This window comes from Ammospiza nelsoni, chromosome 2, assembly GCF_027579445.1.
Source record: "Ammospiza nelsoni isolate bAmmNel1 chromosome 2, bAmmNel1.pri, whole genome shotgun sequence".
Lineage (NCBI taxonomy): Eukaryota > Metazoa > Chordata > Aves > Passeriformes > Passerellidae > Ammospiza > Ammospiza nelsoni.
Window position 1 is genome coordinate 54,656,486 of NC_080634.1, and position 18,918 is coordinate 54,675,403.

Consider the following 18,918-nt stretch of genomic DNA (forward strand, 5'->3'; position numbering starts at 1 on the left):
CTGGCTTCTGGATCTGTTTCCTCCTCTGACACATTCGCACCAGGGAACATTATCCTTGTACAGTTTCACACTGAAACCTATGGTGAGATTACACTGCTTAGAGAAAACACTCAATTTAAAGCTGTTTTTGCAGAGATGTAAGCATTTACCTGGCAAGTTTCTGTTTAGGGCTTTTACTGATTAAAAATCTGAGTTTCAGGTAGGGAGATGCAGTAGAGACACCTATTTTGGCGTGAGATTTAGGGGATATAGACCTTAACCAACAGACTCTGCTTTTAACAGTGAAACAATGTTTATAATATATTTCTTTTAAAGAAAGAAAAAGAATGGAAGAGATGAATACATAGTTAAGGATGTGTGGTTTCAATTAATTACTGGTACTGAATAACAGATACTGGTGTGACTTCTGATCCTTCAGGTAGAGTGTTTACAAAATTTTCTACCTATGGATTCAAGGTCAGTTTCAGTATTGAGCTGACACAAAAATCAAAAAACCCATTTGAGTAGCTTCCCCCAACTACCTTAGTCCAGAAAATGGAATTACAGAATTGGGAAGAGCATAAAACATTCTGGTCAAGATGCTTACTGGCCTTTCTGGTCCATATGCAGTGCCAAAGTGGCTGAAGGTTTATAAGCTATATAAAATTGGCTATGACTTAGGACAAGGCACAAGCCTGAAGAAAGAAAGGCAAGGTTTGCAGGGAAAGGTCATGTGTTTCAATGCATTAAATAATGCATCTGAAGAAACAGTCACAGAAAGGAGAAATGTTAAGGGGTTTTTTTCTGAAAACCTAGAACTGCCTTTAAGATTTCAGCTTTACTGTGGGATTTAAACAAGGCCAAACACATAAGTTGGAGACAGTTCTGAAATACTGTCTAATTTCCATGAGGGTCTTTCAGACAGTCTTAAAGTTAGAGTGAGATGCCTGTGAAAACCTGTTTCAGAGCAGTCTGAATCTGAGGCTGTGCCATCTCTTTGGATTGAGTTATATGATTTTTTTCCCATGGAGTTGCAGCTTCAACTTCACTTTAACCTAATGGTTGTCATTATGCAAACACAGAAATAAGAGGACCATAATTTTAAAACATTCTAATTGCAATGACAATGAGGGCAATGGTTCAGGTTTTTCATCTTCTTTCATTTTTATCCAGTATATTTTCCTGTTTGTCTTTGTATTTCCTTAACTTTCCCTTTAAAGTCTGAATCCAGGGTGGTTTTTTTTCCTAAGAAATATAAATATTTTCTAGGGTTTCAGGCAGGATGCTGTTTAGATGTTCTGGAAAAGAAGAGAATCCAGAGGGCTCAAAGGAGAGAGAAAATTTTTTGTCCTTTTTGGACATCCATAATTGAATTATAGGGAAATGGAAACTTGATATAACTTCAAAGAATGTAGAGTTTTTCCACCTCTATATGTAACACCCAATATAAAATTGATCAAGAGAAATGTATTTAGTTTGAACATTCTCAGGTTGTGGAAAGTATATTTTTCTGCATGTCTTTTAAATGTGACACAATGGGAGAAAAATTATCAATGATGTGTATAATAACCTGAATTTCTGATTTTAACAGGTATTAGCACCAAAGACGGTACTGCCAAGAAAGATAAAGATTTCAGAGGAAAAGCCCAGAAGCAAGTGCAGTTTAATCCTGGTCAAACCTTAGCCACATGGCGAGTACGGATTTTGAGTGATGGTGAACATGAGCATTCTGAGTCCTTTCAAATTGTTCTTTCTGAGCCTGTCATGGCAATTCTGGAATTTCCTGCTGCATCCACAGTGGAAATTATTGACCCAGGAGATGGTGAGAACCTTTCCAGAACCGTACTTCTAATGTGTGCATATACCAAAAGATAAACTGGAGGGCAGATACTGTGTAACATTGGATACTAAAGGTTTACTGTCCTCAAAATATTTCTGAAGACAGACTTGGGCAACAGGTAGCCATTTGTCCTCCATCACTTGAGGTGCTTGATGAAGGTACTCAGGCAGCATGTTTTTATGAAATACCTGCATTTTTTAATGATATGTTATTTCTAGACTGAATATGTCTGAATGACTGAAGAGTTGGCTCAAAGCTGACGTGATTTACTCTGCCATGGTAATTCATGTGGGAGAAGAGGGTACAGGAAAGCCTAGGCTGGTTGATCACAAGAAGTTTGGTCTTGGAGTGAACTATTTGCTAAGTTAGAGAAAGCTCAGTAATTGTAAAGTTCATATGACCAAGTGTAGCACACACTGTGTCAAGAACAAATAAAATTATGGTTAAATATAAATCAAGCAATAAGCTGATTTTAAAAAATTCTAAAAGAGAAGCAGAGCATGCTCTGGTTGGTTTGTATCTTTTCAGTTGAACCTGTGGGCTGTACTCACACAGAACTGTCTTAAGAAATCTTTTAAATACTGGATGACCCTAACAACTTGAATTACATGGTCTTCCCTAATTAGCATTTGAAGAGTGTTGGGCAAGGAAATGATCAGAAGTGTCTTAGTTCCTAGTTACAAATGCAAGTTAAACCAGAGTTTATCTCACATCCATTTTTAATCTCTGAGAAAAATAGTGCTTATCTTGAAAAGCAGCATGTATAAGACACAGAAATAACTTGAAAATGTGTTAAATGTCTTTATCTTTTCTATGATCAATAAGATCATAGAAAAGATAAAGTTAAGGGTAATTGGTTGAGTCTTCTTTATGCCACCAACAGTATTTTATATTTCTTACATTAAGATAAAATTTTTAATTTTTTAAATTTTTACAGTTCCAGAGAATTTGTATTAATTATATGTAAAGAGAAGTTGCAGAGGTCAAAATCAAATGCACAGCTGCAAATCAAGGAACATCTAGAAGAAAACTAGAGAGAGAACTTTGAGGGAAGGACTGTGTTTCCTAACAGCATTTTGAAGCTCAGGGTTTTCCAAGCTCACTGAATCAGGACCATCAAAAGTTTTATTCTCCTTCCAGTGAAAAAATCATTGATTTAAATTGTGTAGCTTTAGGATCATGACTGTGAGTTTGTTCAGAAAGTTGTACCAGCCTCTTTGGGTATGGGACATTAGTTAATGTTTCATTGGAAATGTAGATTGCATAGGGATATGGGATTTTATACTAGCTGTGATGGTGTAGCTCATTCTCCTCCAAGCTTTTATGTTGTTCATGTTCATAAGGTCTGTTAAACTTTTATGGTGCCATTTTACTCCTAGTTGAATAATTATGAGAGAGAGAAAGAGAGAAGAAACCAAATAAATCAGATTCCTGCATGTTTTGGAAGGTTAGGTTTTTTTATTTTGTCAACTAAATTCTAAAAGGAGAAATAGAAGGAATTAAATGTGTTGGTTTTTTTCAGTCCTGCCTTTTGTTTTACTTTAAAACAAAAAAGTCAGGATTTGATATTTTTCATGTTGAATTTTTGTCTTGCCAGAATAGTGAGTAGTCATGGTCTTACCAAACCTGAATTGCAGCATTTTTAAGGCAGGCTTTTGACCTCAAGTCATGCTAGTAGTAGTTGGAGAAATAAAAACTGGAATGTGTTTTCAAAGGAGTCACCTGACAATTTTCAAAACACTGTTTGCCAAAGTACTCTGAAATGATGAAAAATTCGCTTTGTGAGTCAGCTGATATCACTTAATTTGATGCTGTACCGAATTAAATTCTTTTTGGGTTGTAGTCACACTAATGAAACTGTAAAGGTGCTTTGTAATTATGTGCATGGCCACCTTTTGTTCTTGAGGTTTTGAGAGAACAAGAACAAAATTGATCCTGAATCCCAGCAATAAAACCCAGCAATCTAATTATATGAGCATAAAATAGTGAAGAAGTTCAGGATGCATCTTAGTGGGTTTTTCCCCTGAAAAAAAGATCTGATATCCTTTTTTATGACACTGGCTGTATTGGCTGGGTCTCGTAGTAAAAAAGTAGTGTAGACATATACCCAGCTAAAATCAAACGTCCAAGTCAGCGTAAGATGTCAGGAGTTCAACCTTGCTCCTCAATGCCAAATGATTTTCCTTGTTATCTTGGTGCAGGAAATTAAAGAATGGCCTTGATGAACCACACACTGTGGGAGCTATGCAGTTAATACTTCAGTTAACAGTTGATATTGATACTGCAGTTAACAGTTAATAATTAAATACCATGGAAATAATAAAAAGACACACTTTGAGGACAAATTCTCCAAACACTGTCTTGCACCATTAACCCTAGATAAACAAGTTCAGTCACATTAGAGACCACTTAATAAGGACTTGTGAATTCAGACCTAATGATCTGATTTTCTTTTCCACCTCTGAAACACTAAGGAACTCCTCTCACCCTCCAAGTTTTACTACAATTTAGTGGCATTGCCAATAAATGCAAGTTATTTGTTGCACTTCAGAATATTCAAAAATACTCTTAGCTAATGTACAGGTGACTTTATGAAGTTCTTTTCTTTGCAGAATCAACAGTCTTTATTCCTCAGTCCACCTATACTATTGAAGAAGATATTGGTGAGTTATTTATTCCAGTCAGAAGAAGTGGAGATGTGAGTCAGGAACTGATGGTCATCTGCTACACACAACAAGGTAGTAGAATCTACTGTAGAATAAAAAAAATGGCAAGAGTGGAAAAGAGACAGAAATTTAAAAATATTTTTCCATCTACTTTATAACACAATTATTTATAACTCTGTTAATTACTCTTTCATCTAAATATCTTCAGTCTCAACTGGAAATGCATTCATCTATGCAATCTGTCTAAGAGTATTACCGAACACAGTTTTAAAAGCATCATGGAGAGGTGAAGATGATCTGTGTTCTTTATATTTCTGCAAGATTTTTATAGGCAGCCCCTTATATCTGAAATTGATGAGAACTGAAAGCACTGCAGTGATTGCCCTGGCTATCCTTCACTTGTTTGTATCTTGAAAAAAATGATACAAAATAATATTGCTTAATTGTCATACTCATCCTTCCTCTGACTTTCTGTCTCTTACTAATAATGCATGTGCAGGGCATGAGGTTTCTACATCTGTGGTTTTAATATTATTTTTTTATCTGGAGACCTGAAGCAATATTTTGTGTAAAGTGATCTGGAATCCAGATAAATTGTTTTCACGACATTCTGTCTGTTCAAGTCCACTGATAGCTTCAATATGGGTAAAATATACTCGGGGAGTTAGCTGGTAATCCTCGCAGGGGCTATTTTGTCAGTCTGTCTCTTGTGGTAGGCAATATTCCTTCTGACTGGAAAAGTGCAAATGATATCAAGAACCACACTCTTCCATTGTATCATATACAGGAGTAGTAGAGACCTCAGAAGTGGGTCCGTGGGCCTCTGACCTTGTCCACAGCCCTGTAAACAGAAATTCAAAGATAATGAAAATAAAATTCTACCTCTGTGAGGAGATCATTGTAACCATGATGTGTATAGTGACTGTTTTCCTTTTATGCCACAGGAACAGCCTCTGGCACTGCCCCAACCTCTGTCCTTTCCTACTCTGACTACATATCCAGGCCAGAGGATCACAACAGCGTTCTACGCTTTGACAAGGACGAACGAGAGAAAACGTGTCGGATTGTCATCATAGATGATTCCTTGTATGAAGAGGCTGAGACCTTTGATGTTTTGCTGAGCATGCCCATGGGTGGAAGGATTGGTGCAGAATTCCCAAGCACTCGCATTACCATTGTACCTGACAAGGATGATGGTAAGATATCATATAATTGCAGTGATACCCTCAATGCAGGGACAGAAACTACAAAGAATATCACATTCAAATCAGTGTGTGGGTTTTTTTTTTCTTCCTACTGGTTAAAACACATGCTGCTTCCATCTTGAGATTAGAAAATATTATTGGAAAGCTATGCAGGTTTTTGACAGTATTTAGTATTGCTATTTTATTGTTTGACGGAATCACATGAGCAGTGATTCAGAGCAAGGAGCTGCACCTTTCTGTTCTGTCACATTAAGAGACATAATCCAAGATGTCACCTTGCTTGGGCAGCCTTGTTTCTGTGATTCTGAGGCTGTGTCTGCAAAGCCTTTGGGCCCATTCAATCATGCTGCAAGGGCCCTCTTGGAGGCCCTGATGGGGCAGAAGCCATCAAGCAGCTCCCAAAAGGGAAGATATATTTCTTCTGACTTGATGCTGCATTTGAATTTCTGCATAAAAGTGTCCATTTGTGTTCTCTTTGTCTTTTTAATAAAGCAGATATTCAGATAAGGGTAATGTTGCTTTAGAAATTGCCCCAGTAAGGAAACCCTACAGAATTATGTCAACTGGTTAATAGCTTTAAGATATTACTTTGAATGGGACACTTCTGGTGGTGATCAGAAAAATGGATGTGACTAAGACAGAGTAGAATCAGCACACTGTATCACCAACTGCTTTCAAAAATACATGTATTATTGCTGCCTCAGCCTCTCCTTTAATGCTTCAGCATTGGTGTGACAGCTCTTTTTCTAGGAGTAATAGCATGAAAGCTTCCTGGTACAATTGCCCCATTTATGTGTGGAGTTTGGAGACTGACATCTCAGCTGTAAATTCTGAGATAAGTCTACTGATAAGCTGTTTGAGTCCTCTCTGTGAGGCCATAAACCATCTATTGTGACACCATCATATTTCCTAAAGACTAAAGGGAGCAATTACATAGTACAGTACTCTTTGAAAGTCTGATGCCAAAGCAGACCATTATTATCAGCACAGTGATTTCTCTCTAGGTAAGGATACAAAAGGCAGCTCTTCGAGGCAGGAAGTCTGCACCCGTCTAATTGCCTCATAAATACTCAGCCTGCCTGAAATTTCTCACCTGTAATCCTGTGACAGAGGTGACTTTGTTTGCTCTGTGGAGCATTTGGGGAATCATATAGCATTAATGACTACAACAGGTTGAAAAAACAGGTCTTGTAAAGTAGGAGATCATATAGCAAATGCAAGCCAAAATAGAAATCTTTGTAGAACAGAAATGACTCTGTTATTATAGCATTTGTTCCTTTAGGAGCTTCTACAACAGTTTGATTTGTATGAATAATTTTGATGAATTAATGAACTTTAAAATTTTTACATAGAAAAGTATGGATTATTTAGAAAATAGCTATTAAAAACATGTATTCATCAAGAAGCTGATTACACAAAAATTGAAGGTATTCTGACTGCTTAAGTATATGTATGGAGAGTTTGGGATGGAGAGAATGATTCTCCAAGACATTAGGTAATATCAGAGATGAGCTGAAATTAAACCATCTAACTTCAGTGGGAATCTCAGTGAATCCAAGTAACAACAGAGTATAAAACTTAATATTTCATGAAACTCACACAAAATATTAGGGAAGTCAATGAGAAATCTCCTTTAACACTGCCGTTAGAAAGCAAGAGAAGTAATTTAGTTTGTGTACCACTGTTTAGTTTTAAGTTTCTGCATTTATGAGCACAAGCTGCCTCAGATCTTTTCTACACAAAACTTTTCTACACAAAATAATTTAGCAAAGAGTAACCTTATGGGATTTATTCAAAAAAGCTGGGGAAATGTTTGGGAAGTTAGAACAGAATATTTTCATTATGTAGCAACTGAAATATCTATGTTAGTTGGTAGGAATAAAGAATATTTGGGATATTGAAAGATAAGGGGTCTTTGAAGGATAGGTTTGGAATACTTTTTTACAAGCATTCACTTTTCTTTTTACACCCAAAATGTTGCATATGTGGTATTTGAAATTATGTGGCAGAACTCCTTTTTTACAGTGAAAGAACTCCCACAAAGAATTTCAGCACATGCAAAAACAATTCATTTAGCAGTAAAACTTCCTACCACATTCTTTTTAGTTTGCATAAAAATACAAAGCATGAAAAGTCTTTATGTGTTTCACCTGACATCTGTTGCACTGCCTTATCTATAAAAAGCAGAGAGCAGACTACAGGGTAGATAAATTAAAGATTACACCTGGAATGTTTTTTTTATGTATTCACACATACATACAAATATATGTTTACAAACATATTTTTGTAAGGTTTTAGCACCCTGGCAGTCGTGATTGAAATTCTGCATAAATAAGCAGAAGATTTTAAGCAGCACTGGCTATAATTGTTTGCAGTGCACAAAATTAATTTTACTAAGTTAAACCAGCATGGAATGTGAAAAAAAAATCTTTAGCTTTTAACAGAAAGGTCTAATTCAGAAGATGTGTAAGACAGAAGTTGGTAGAAGCTTTAGCACATTTGTAATAGCCTATCAACTGTAGTAATGCTGTAATGCTAAATTCTGGGGTCCACTTTAATCTCAACTTCACATCTACTGATACATATTTCTCATTGTTTGTTTAAATTCATCTTCTACTTAACAGAGTTTCTTTGGACAAGTGTCACTGTGTGTCATTAAGTGATGTCTCCAAGAGCTATGACTGAATTCACATTATGCATTGACTTCTTCGGGCCAAACAACAAAAAATAGCAAAGGTGAAAGTTTAATTATGCTACAGGAGATCTTTCCTATGGAGCTCAAGTCAGCACTAGCAACATTGCCTTATGTCCTCTGGCATTCAGTGTGAGTTAATTAGGAAACTCTCACCTTCAGCACCTACCATCCAAGTCTTCTATTTTTAGAAGATGCCCTTAGGGTCTAACTAAAATGCCATAGTTGCTATATAATCCTGACAATAATAAAAGTAAGAGGCATGCTGTAGTGAACTACAGTGTATTCACTAAATTCTGGGCAACTGAAAAGTTTAATTGGGGATTATACAGTTGTGCTGTGCTGCCAAAGCAAAATCTAGGGAAAAAAAAATTGTAGTATGTAGAACATGCACTGGTATATTTGTATATTGTGAATGGTGATTTTCAGATTGGTGCTGCTATTGGGACAACTCCTAATTTGGAAGGGACTTTTCCTGATAGGTACTAAAGTTAGACGGAAAAAAAGAAAAGAATTAAGTTAATGAAGTAAGTAGCAGAAAAAACTTCCTATTGAAACCTTGGATTCAAAGTTATGCATGCCACTACAGTTAAGGCACTAAAAAGCAAAAACATGGTTAGTTGGAGTCAGATGTGATAGCTATTAACTGTGAACCATGAAAGAAAAACATGCATAGGGAAAAGACCTATGTAAATCATCCTCTTCTGGGGTGCTACTAATCTCACTTGGTATTAGCCTCTATAATTCTAGACATCTGATTCAAATAGGCTATTACAGGATTCTTCTACAGTTATTGAAAAGAGAGATGTACTCCCAGGAAACATCTCATCCTAGGACAAGTATCTAAATTATTGAGCCCAGTCATCAGGGATACGTGGTGCATCTGAATACATTGATTTATGGCAGTAGATATAAAGCCTACCTTAGAAATTTAATTTGCAAATACAAAGTTGTAAGTGCTACTGGGCATGAAGTACATACCTGTACTGCATGGAGAGCACAGAGTTCAGCATAAAGCTCATTTGAAGGAGGCACTTTACAGAATAGATAAATATTATGCATCTAGGAAAAGGAGGATGAGGTTAATGTGCCCTTTTCATTCTCCTTGGACAGAGGAATCCTGGAATTCAGTCTAAGACTCATGAAAGCACTCAGACCCTTCTGTTCCATGGAAGTGCCTTGATCCTCAGGCACTTAGCAACTAAGCTAGATCAGCCTGGAAGTGCTCTCTGTTTTTCCAGCTGAAGCGGTGACTCTGAAATAATTTCATAGAGAGAGAGAAAAAATGAGATCTAAGTCTTTTGTTAGTATTCATATGGAAATGAAGAGCCAGTAATTTAGTTCCAGCACTAAAAATGTTACTGTGTTGTATGCCACAAATCTGATACAAAATGCTTTAACAAGATTTGAGTCAAAGCTCTGCTTTTTCATTGTCCTGGTATTTTGACTGCTGTGCTAATTTAGACTCTCTTTTACTTGTTTTTTTATTGTTTTATTGTTTTACTGAGTTTTTAAAACACAGTTTGTAGTCACATTTGGAAACCTGAAGAGAGTGGTGAATGCAGAGCTGGAAGTTTGCGCCTGAGGGGAAAATACTTACATTTATTTTGTGTGCTGTACATTTTTTGTAAGTGGCTGTCTCCCCATGTGATTTTAATTCCATGCTACTGTATTTAGTGTTGCTGTGAGAGCACACAGCCTTACAGCCAGGCTGACAAACAGCCCTTCTGCCTTAGTGAAATTGTTGAAGACTCATGCTGTTCACAGCGGGAGGTACATTAAATACATTTCTTCCACTTCATTCACATTAGATGGGCAAGAAGCTGCTCAAACTTCTTCTTGACATTTCTACACCAAGGCTGGGAAAGCAAAAGACTCAGGTTTATGTGGGAGATTTGCTGACCATTATCTTTACACCTGATCAACAGAATCAATCACTCATGCCATCCACATGATGAAGGATAGCACAGTCTGGGAATATTTTACAGATGACTAAACTGGATGATGGTATCCTAGTGTAGAAAGGGAATGTTAGAGGTCAAACAGAACAGATTAATTATTTAGTCTTCTGGAGATTTCTTTAAAACACTTGCTGTCACTTTCTTTACATTTAATTAAATGTTGAAAATCCATAGACAACGTTCTGGAAATTGGTACCCACTAACACTTTTCCAGCTTCCTTGAAATAGTAGAGTATATTAATATTTACCATCAATAGCCTGAAAAGTCAGCACTGCAATGTTACACCATAAATGTTACACCATATGCTTTGCATTGGCTTCTAGCAAGCAGGCACTATGAACTTACTCTCAGTGTATGTACTGTGCCAAATTTAAAGCTTATGATAAATAAGTGTTTTATTAGTAACACTGTTTATCAGAGGAACATCCTCATCTCATAAGGCAGATTGGAATCTCCTTAGTTCCATTGGTCTCCAAGGCAGACAAGTCAAATGTGCCTTTTCCTCTTTGCCAGTAGGTCTGTCAGATCTTAAACTGAACAGGAGGTTGATTAATCTTGGTAATTAGCATCTGCTAGTGCATTTGTCCAATTTTAATTACAATCTGAACACTACAGGCTGAACACTGTTATGTTACAGACTAGAGTCATGATTTGGCCAACTATCCATCACCACTCTCTGGACATGTCTAAAATAAGGAACTAGTTCTTTTTTCCTGTGCACATCCATCTCTGATTGCTTTCTCCCTTTTGTGTTTTTACAATGCTTGTGAGTCTGATGCCTCTGGCACTTCTGTGCAGCTTTTAACTTCTTTTGTCCTCCCATTAAGTAAATTCTCTATATGACCCCTCCCCTTTCCCCAGCCTGTGGCAGGTGGCCAGGTTGGCAACTAATCAGGGGAAAAAGTGGATGACAGCCAGCTTATGACAAGTTATACTCCCAGTTCTCTTTACTAATAGCTTCTTATTATCACCAGTTCAACAAAATGAAAAATGTTCAATCCATGATGATAGCCTTAAAGATTTCAGAAACTGCCTGTTTGCTGCCTATCACAGAAATAAATTAATGTCATGCCTTGCAGTAGGACATTCTGTAGAGTAACCAGGCACATTTATGATTTGGTTTCTTAGCATTATTTGTGGCTTACACCTTATTATGCATGTGTGTCCCATTTTATAAGTGTGTGTGTGAACTACAGATATTGGATTAATCTCATTTTTGTTCATCTGTTAATAACTAGAAATAAAGTCCAACCTTGTGAACTGGGCTTCTTTGGTAGGTGAGGAGGACAGAACATGATCTCCAGGCAGTACTTTGTCACATCTATTTCAGATGGCTCTTTTACAGTAGGGAATGCAGCTGGTGGAGCACAAAGCTCTTCAGCTTTCACTGCTGTATGTTTTTTAATGGGTTGTTTATACGTCCAATATTGCACTTCTATGTGAATTGCAGTAATATTTTCAGGAGAGTGTTGAAATACAGAAAACTTTTAGTTTTTTACTCAAAGCACATAAAATAGCTGATAAGCAGAAGGCACAAGATTGCATGAACTGTAGAAAAATTATGCCTTCTGTTAAATTTAGAACAAGTTTAATGAAATGGTGTTATTATGTGAACTGGTATTGCATCCCAGAGCCCAATGCATTATTGCTTTATGACAGTTCACTCAAGAGTACATTGAACTGCTTTCTCTCTTGTGTCTTGCTGTAGCATATTGTGTTTTTGATGACATTGGTCTTTGTACTGTAGATCTTGCATTTATTATAGACTGTTTAGAAATGAATGAATGCCTAGCGAACCATTCTAAATTAATCATCTGTTCATTGTTGGATATGGTTGTAGGGAGTGAATTTAGTGACTGAGTGCTTTGCATGTTTAAGATTTGGATAATCAAATTGAGTAGAATATCTTGTGGCATTCAGTTTTCCTAAGGCTTCTTCAATCATCTTCCTTACTCTGAATCTCCTCATACTGAGACTTATCTCATAGTCTTTAAAGACCCAAAAGATACTGAACACTGTAACCATGGCAGCCCATTGGGCTTTAATGCCATCGATTCTCCTTTTAAACATGTAAATTTTTAAAATATTAACTCAGTTACTATCTGTCTTCACTGTCAGGACACTCTTCTCTCTCTCACACAAATGGGATCAAAAGTCCAAGAGACAGTACACAAGAAGTTTTAACATACAGCAGAGCATATTTTCTTGTGTGAGAGCTCTGCTTTTGTGATCTAAGTTTGGCTGTTGCGCTGTTTTCACTTCTGCTCTGTCTTCACTGCCAAATCCCATCCTCAATAGTAGCTCTGGTTAATGGATATCTTGCATGCTTTTCTTCTACAGCCTCAGTGAGCTAAATATGTTCTGATTGTATGTGAGCAGAAAAGCCTATAAGAAATTGTGTCCACTGGTTAAGCAAACTCAACATAACCAGCATTGTGACTGAATAGTAAGAGTGGAAAAATCCAAAGTCAGCTCAGCAGAAATGGCTGCATACTATATCTTTACCTGGCTGCATACTGTATCTCTACCTGATTTCTAAAATGTTGCTGAACTTCTCATATAATTTCTGTTGTAGCCTTCATTTTTTTACCTGATGTTTGAATCACTGACTGTAAGCACCTTCAAGCTTGGCCTCTTTGTGAAAAACCCTGTGTGTGGTATATTTAAGTGCTACTGCCAAGACTTTCCACTTATCTGTCTGCCTCTGTTTCATCAGTTTGTTGAGAATTTGTTACCAATCCCATTTCCCAGGCTTGCTATATAAATGTAATCTAATTAATTTTAGAAATAGAGCATGTAGAAGATTCTGAGTTGGTTTCATGCTCTGTGGGAGGTATAGCCAGTAGAAGAAAGGTATGTGAAATTCAGATGGTTGCTGCAGGCAATATAATCATGGTTGGGTGTGTCCCCAGATTCCAGTGTCTGTTTCTTCATCTGTTAGTCTTTATATTTTTATTTCCATTGGTAAATGAGGCAATTATCTGCATTATGGAATGGTTTACACAAGTGATTGGAGCTTGATGTACTTACAGTAGGAAAAATCTGGCCCCGTCTTCAGACTGAACATAGGAAAAACTCCTCCAAAATGTGTTGTAGTTCCAGTGATATCAAGGCCTGTAGGTTATACCCTGAAGGGTGTGGAGAATCATAACAATATTACTATACTAATAAATATTTTCAGGTATATGTTAGTTCACTGATATGTGAATTTGGTGTTTCAGAAAGGTAGCAATGTTTCTTAGTAAACCATCAAAGGTAAATTAATTGCTTCAAGGGAAGGTCACTTATTAAAGTGAACTGCACACATTATCCTTTCTACTAAGGTGCCATTTGCAGCTGGGAGACAATTTAAGAGTGCTCATTACTGTCTTTTACATAACAACCGACTAGTTGTTGAAAAATTAATTTTTACTTTAAAGGCACACATCTTCTACAAGTTGAGCCACAGCTTGTCCTCATACACTCAAGTATCTTTGTTCTCCATTGTTCAGGAATGTTTTGTAGCTCATCAAGCTGTTACTGCACCATTTATTATCAGCAGCCTGACATTAAGCAAAATCAGAATTAGCTCTGTTCTCCAGGCTACAAACTGTTCCTGCAGGCTGTCAAGAAGGAAGGTACAGGTGACCAGAGATGGGATATCTCTGTAGCCATCTCACTGCCATCCACACTCTTGCAGCTAGAGCTGTAGTCTGCTCCTTTAGCATGCTACTTTGCTCACATTTGAGTTTTGCTTATTGATGTAGCAGAGAGTTTAAATGTGGACTCCAAGCCTGCCAGGCAGGTGCTGCTTGTGATGCTACTGTGTCTAGAGAAACTGAAGCATGGATGCACTTTAACATAAAGGGTGAGTTAAAATATAAAGTGTAATGTTAAATTAGTGTGTATCATAAATTAATTAAATGGGAATCATATATAATGTTGTTCATAGCAGTTGCTGCTTCACACCATGTTAGTCTACTGAAATTACTAGTTTAAGTTGCATAAAATGAGAGTAATTAAGTGATGAGCCAATGTAATCAATGTATGGCACAGGCATTGTGAACTAAAAAAGAAATGGCAATTCCATTACAAAATCAAAGTGTGTTTGGTGAAGATGGTGTTAATTTGAATCCATCCTATTACCTGTTACAAGATTTGCAGAATTGTTTTTAAAAACCTCTTTAAGTCAATAGACAGAAATGGTCTATTGAGACAAATAGAAAAGAAGGCATTATTTGCTTAAGATAATGTCTGTGGTAATTTGGCTGAAACTAGCAATTTTTATTCTGAAAGGAATTTACTTTTTGATTGCAAAAGTTATGACAACACTACTAAGAAGATGAAAGCTGTTAAGATTGCAACATATGAATTTGAAAATAATCTGTTTTGACCACATCAAATAAAAAGCTATTGGCATTTGCACAATAGGTACCTGCTATAGAATTGAGCTTTGACTGTAATCTTGACCCCTGCTTCTACAGCATTCAATGAAAATAAATGACTTGGCAAATTAAATTCATTGTGCTAAATGCAAGCTCAGTTGCTTGCATAGTTTCAAGTGTGTGTAAATAGCTGCAGAATGGTGCTACCTAGTTTCAGATTTAAAGTCCTCTTTGATATTGTTTTAATATAAAGCTTTTGTAATGGATGATTTCTCTGGGCATTTCTTTTGCTACTATTAACACGCATATATGAGAGAGATTTCAGAAGGCGACCTTTACTGCTATGAAACAGTAAATAAGCACTCATGCCTTCTTATGTTTAATGAACTCTCGTTCTTAACTAGTCTACCTACAACTCACACACTTCATGTTTGTGACATTGTTAGAGACTCATCACATCAGTCCTTTAATGCCAGCTTTGATCCTGAAATGCAGGTAGCCATTGTCTAGAAATGGACGTGTTGCCTGAGTATGAGCCAGGTCAGGTACAGCCAAATCTGGCCATGTTTATCTGGTTTTGTGCCCAAGTTAATCAGCTGTGACAGCCATCAGGGCTCCTTACTTTGGGTTCAGCATGGCCCTGGCATGTCCAGACTGTACCAGAACAGGCTTGTAGGCTTGCAAAGCCTGGTTTGCACCTTCTGCATTACCACAGCAGAGTGCTGCTGGCTCTGGCAACTCATAATGTTCACATCATAGCCTTGTTCATACTGTTCAGGGAAAGAAGGCAAAAGCTTTTAGGAATAAATAGTCTTAACCCTAGAAAAGATAAACCATAAGTTCATTTGTAAAGACTGCTTCTCCTTGTTCCAGTATCTGAATATGCTGGAGTGCCATGTATGTCTTCTTCTATTATTTCTTTCCTCCTGAGCATATATATATATATATATATATGAGCGTATATATATATATGTGTATATTTATGTGTGTGTGTGTGTGTGTGCATCACTGGCAGCATGTGTCACTGAAATTCACTTTAGTTTTAAGCCTTATCAAGGTGTCAGCATGAAAGAGGTTGTTCTTTTGTGTTTGTCCTAAATATACTGCCAAAAGGATTTCTTTATAAAAAACCTACTCTTTTGCAATGCCTCCCTAAAGCAGTTTATAAGATATAATTTTAAAAGGTAAAACCTCTTTGAAAATAAGCATTTTTGTGCTATCGCATTGATTTGACGATGTTCCTTCAAAGTTAGATGTGTTCCTAACAACATGAGACGTGTGTTTGTTTTCCTGCTTGATGACTGACAAGTGCTGTAGTTGAGATACGTCTCTGACTCTCTAAGTACAAGGACAAGGCAACGTTTTCATTTCTGTGCCAAGAAACCTGGGACTAAAGCTCCTAACCTTTCTCCTCTGATTATTGTAACTTCATGCCAGCGAAGTCTGTGGGTCTGAACAAAAAAACCCTTAGAACACTTCCTCTTATTTCTCTAAGAGGAACCATTAAATTTGCAGTAGTCTCTCTTCAGAGTGATTACTAGATTAAAGGTCTGCTGTAAGTGAGCCTGCAGTCATTGAGCAGAGTGTTTTCCAGACATGACCTGAGACAGACAATGCTTTCCCTGTTAGGAGCTTGGCTTTGCTCCTTCCCCTGGGGAGCTACTAACACAGCTTACAGGAAATGAATTTAGAAAACATTTGTAAGGATTTGTTTCCTAGGATGGGTAACCATGCAGAATGTGTCTTTCATTGAACATACATACCTCAAAAAGTGTGAAAAACTCACTCTGAAATACAAGGCAAGCTAGCTGAGGGTTTATATATTTTTTTTGTTTGGCTGTGACTACAGGAATGAATAATATGTGAGGATTCTCCTTCAGCAGCAGTAAAGCAAGTGTTGGGATAATGCTGTAAGAAACAAACAGTATTTTATTTTATGCCTTCCATCTAGTTTAAGGCAGATCATGTAAGTTCCCTATGCAGCCAGTAAGTAGAAGGGAATGCTTCCACACCTGCTCAGATTTTTCAGGTTGTAGTGAGTGAGCCATTCCACCTGTCCTCCTGTATGCTCATTGTGCTGGGAAACCTGCAGTGGCTATCTTTGTCCTTGCAAACTGAGAGCAAGCAGGCTCCATGTGAGTACCTCTCACTGAAGTACTTAAAATGAGGTGCAGCCAAGTCCAGATCAAGTTCCGGAACCATTGGGACAAAAGAACAAGATTAGGCTTGGAAAGTGTTATGCTGAACCCTAAGCATACCTGTTTAAAAAATGACGTATATTAGAATTGATAATTTTTTAACTGCCTTTATCTAACTATTGGCACGTTAACAACCATTTGGTCTTAGTAGGTATTCTGTATTTTTATTGGCTAGAGGCTGAGAAAGTCTTTGTCCATCTTAAGAGTTTAGAAGAACATTTTATGTCTGAAATTACACATTGCTTTGCAGATCTAATATCTAGTGCTTCAGTATCCCTGTAAGAACTCTCATAAAAGTTAATAGTAGTTACACAAAAGGTAGAGGGTGTATCCTGTTCACCCATTAAAAATGTTTCAGATAAGAGCTCCGCAGTTCCAAGCATAAAAACAGCTACTGACAAGCCAGCCTCTATGGACCAATAAAGTAAAATCGATGTATGTCTGCCTGTGCACACAAATACACTCATCTTGAAATACACATACTCTTGAATTAAAAAAAAAAAATAAATTGGAACTGACAATGTTTTCATTTTCTAAAGTTAGATTTCTTCCAAGTTTGTCTTTCATCCTGCAAAGGTTGATGACTGATAATGCTCAAACAGGTCTATGAATCTGCACCATTTCTCAGTAAATACATTCAGTTCCATTAATTTGTTGCATGATTTCAGTTTAAGCAGATAAGTAGGGAGGCAGCTGCAGTTTTTCATTGATGAGGAATATTCAAGGATTTCTTTTTTTGCTGCTCATAGAACACTGAGCAATTGCTGTGATCTTTGCCTACTGAATTCTAGTTGGCTGTATGCTGCATGATGTTTCAAACACATTTGTGATACTGTAGCCTCATGATGCTGATTAATTCTCACAAGACAGCATAAGAAATTTGTGATGAAATGCAAGGAGAACTTGGGCAGGTCTTTCTGTGCTAGCTGTGATTTCTGCAGTGGGAAAAGCTGAGGCATTGGCTGTGCATGGGTAATCTTGCATGTTTGAAACCGTAATGGAAAGGATAGAAAAGAGGAGATGATATACATCCAGGATGAAGCTGGGTTATGTTTTTAAGGCTCTTTACATTGTGAAATTACTGTGGGTAGGAAAACTGTAAAAGGGAGGAAAAGATGAAGCCAAACAATGTGTCTGTTAAGTGGAATAGCTCTTAATCTCCTTTGCTTTTTGTTCTTCTTTCTTATGAACTGTGGAGCTTTAGTATTAAGATAAAGCCTGTTCACATTTCAGTTTACATGAAATAAGATTGATTTTGTTTTAAATGCTAGATGTGGGAGAACTAAAATTAGGTATTTGAGCCTTTAGTTAGCTGGAAAACATTACCAAGAGCAGCTCCAGTTACATGTCATGTTCCAGTCTGGTTTTAGCAACAGGAATCTGTGAGAACATTCAAGTTAAAGTTTCGTTATCTCACCTTCATATGTTTGCACCAAAGTGAAAAATGCAAGGAATTTTCTGGCTTGTGCACAGGACTCAACTAAAACAAGTTTAATGAGATACCACGTTTGGTTTTGTACGCAGATTCATATTAGCTGACACAAAAAGTTGAAAATTTAGGAGGCAAGAAAAAGAGCACAGTGCTGATATAACAATTGCTGTCTGAAACCATACAAACCAATACTTGAAAAGAAGCCAAAAATAGCTAGAAGAATTGAAAAAAGAAGCTTTATTTCACTTACTGAGATGAGCAAAGTGCTTTCCACTGTTTAAGGCGGATTTTATGGTCTATTGTTAACTTCAGTGTAAGGTAAAGAAGCGTTTGTGGACATTATTCCTCTTTCACCAGAACCAGCATTCTACTTTGGAAATGATGAGTACTATGTTGATGAGAGTGCTGGCTACATTGAGGTGCGTGTCTGGAGGGCTGGAACCGATCTGTCCAAAGCCGCCTCTGTCACGGTGCGGTCGCGCAAGTCTGAGCCCGTAACTGCAGAGGGTGAGTTATTGCTTCCCTCCCACTTCACACTGCTGCCACTCTGCACATGCTGCTACACACTGCTGGCACGTGC

The 18,918-nt window shown here is 37.2% G+C and overlaps 1 protein-coding gene across 1 annotated transcript in view; it reads left to right on the plus strand.

The window, feature by feature from the left end:
- Positions 1-18,918, plus strand: part of FREM2 (FRAS1 related extracellular matrix 2) — a 121,483-nt gene that overhangs the window by 63,162 nt on the left and 39,403 nt on the right. The window contains exons 4-7 of the mRNA XM_059494017.1: positions 1,571-1,801; positions 4,432-4,557; positions 5,430-5,681; positions 18,696-18,845. Of these exons, the coding sequence (XP_059350000.1) occupies positions 1,571-1,801; positions 4,432-4,557; positions 5,430-5,681; positions 18,696-18,845 (759 nt within the window). The remainder of the gene's footprint in view (positions 1-1,570; positions 1,802-4,431; positions 4,558-5,429; positions 5,682-18,695; positions 18,846-18,918) is intronic.